Source organism: Hevea brasiliensis, chromosome 4 (genome assembly GCF_030052815.1).
Source record: "Hevea brasiliensis isolate MT/VB/25A 57/8 chromosome 4, ASM3005281v1, whole genome shotgun sequence".
In the NCBI taxonomy this organism is placed as follows: Eukaryota; Viridiplantae; Streptophyta; class Magnoliopsida; order Malpighiales; family Euphorbiaceae; genus Hevea; species Hevea brasiliensis.
The window spans coordinates 50,055,090-50,057,033 of NC_079496.1; the positions used below are offsets into that span (position 1 = coordinate 50,055,090).

The window sequence follows — 1,944 nt, forward strand, 5'->3', positions numbered from 1 at the left end:
GTAGTTCCATCATTAAAATCAAATATTCTACCATATCCAAGATGGATTTTCCTAATGGCACACTTGTAGTTGGTGTGACCAATCTTACCACAATAGTGACAATGTCCATTGAACCTTCTATGTGTATGAGGGTGAGCAAATGGTCTCATATGACCAATCTTTTTATATTCATTATGTGAATGTGACCATGAGGCATGGTGAGTGTGATAATAGTTATGAGGCCTAGATGCAACTCTCCTAGATGTATATGTCCTATTTAAATTTTGTCTAGGAGCATGTTGGTGAAATGAAGTCTTCTAGTTTCATTACCACAAGATTTCTTTGGCTCTTATCCTTTAGGATTGGACACCTTTGGACTAGGCACTTGGGAACTAGGCTTATTAGAACTGGATGCTTTAACAAAGATGGTCTTGGAAGGTGGTGCTTGGGTAAATTTACTATAGCCAAGTCCATACTTAATGCTAGGAGACCTTTGAGAGTCCAAAATTGCATCAAGTTTGTCTTTTCCTTTAGCAAATTTAGAAAGAAAAGTTTTTAGCTCAACAATTTTATTTTTCAACTTCTCATTTTCTAATGAAAGCTCATCTAAGGATTTTTGCACATTACTATCCAAAGGTCTATCAACCTTAGATGAGGTCTCATTCTCCTTCCTTAAACTAGCAAGCTCACTTTTCATAAGTTTATTTCTCTTATGACTTAATTCTAGTTCATCATTCATAACTTTAAGAGCATTAACTAGTTCATCATAAGAAAATTCAACAACATTATCATTTAAAGTTACCTCATTGGAGCTTTCCTCTATTGCCATGAAGCACATTTGGGCAACTTGATCACCAATCTCCTCATCTTCGGAGTCACTTGATTCATCCCATATTGCTTTAAGTGCTTTCTTCTTAAACTTCTTGAAAGGCTTCTTCAATTTGGGATGATCCGTTCTAATGTGACCCGGTTTGTTGCATTCAAAGCATATGGGAGGATCCCTCTTGCTACTTTCTCCCTTGTCCTTCTTGAAGTTCCTCTTTGGGATGAATTTCTTATTTTGGAAGAGCATCTTCCTTATTCTCCTTGTCATTAGAGCCAATTCTTCCTCATGAAACTCATCATCTTCATCACTTGAGTTTTTGGAAGATACTTTGAAGCCAATGGTCTTTTTGGCTTTGTTTGGTTCCTCCACTTGCTCTCTTTTGAGGGTCATCTTATAATCAATGAGATTTCCTAAGAGCTCATCAAGTTGTACCTTGCTCAAGTCCTTGGAATCCTTGAGTGAAGTTACTTTAGGTAGCCACTCCTTAGGAAGACTTCTTAAAATCTTCTTTACTAGCTCCTCATTTGTGGATGTCTTCCCAAGAGATTTAATTCTTCCTATAATCTCCACAAATCTATCATACATTTCACTTATTATTTCATCCGACTTCATCTTGAACAATTCATATTGGTAGATAAGGGAATCCATCTTATTCTCCTTTACTTGAATAATACCCTCATGAGTAACCACTAAAGCATCCCAAATTTCTTTTGCAGTAGACTTCATACACACTTTATTATATTCACTTCTACTTAATGCACAAAATAAAACATGAATAGTCTTATCATTTAAAGCCACTCTTCTTTTCTCTTGCTTACTCCATTCACCCTTAGGTTTAGCTACATGCACACCATCAACAATTTTAGTTGGGGTGAATGGCCCATTCTCTACAACATCCCACAAGTCAACCCCTTTTGATTTAAGGAAATAATACATCCTATTTTTCCAATACAAGAAGTCATTACCATCAAAGAAAGGAGGTCTTACCACCGATTGACCTTCTTGTGCATTGAGGGTTGCTATTGATCTTTACTCCAAGATGATTAAATCTTGTAGAATGGAGACTTGCTTTAATACCACTCATTGTCCCTTGTAGCAACCCAAGAGGGGGGGGGGGGGTGAATTGAGTTCTAATTGCA

The 1,944-nt window shown here is 36.8% G+C and overlaps 1 protein-coding gene across 1 annotated transcript; it reads right to left on the reverse strand.

The window, feature by feature from the left end:
- Window positions 1-328: 328 nt before the first annotated feature.
- LOC131179452 (uncharacterized) lies at window positions 329-1,741 on the reverse strand. Its single transcript, XM_058146299.1, has one exon. The coding sequence runs from the start codon at window positions 1,739-1,741 to the stop codon at window positions 329-331; it is 1,413 nt and encodes a 470-aa protein (XP_058002282.1).
- Window positions 1,742-1,944: the final 203 nt, after the last annotated feature.

Excerpts from the sequence above, each read along its gene's own strand:
- LOC131179452 (XM_058146299.1), bottom strand. The coding sequence starts at position 1,741 with ATGTATTATTTCCTTAAATCAAAAGGGGTTGACTTGTGGGATGTTGTA.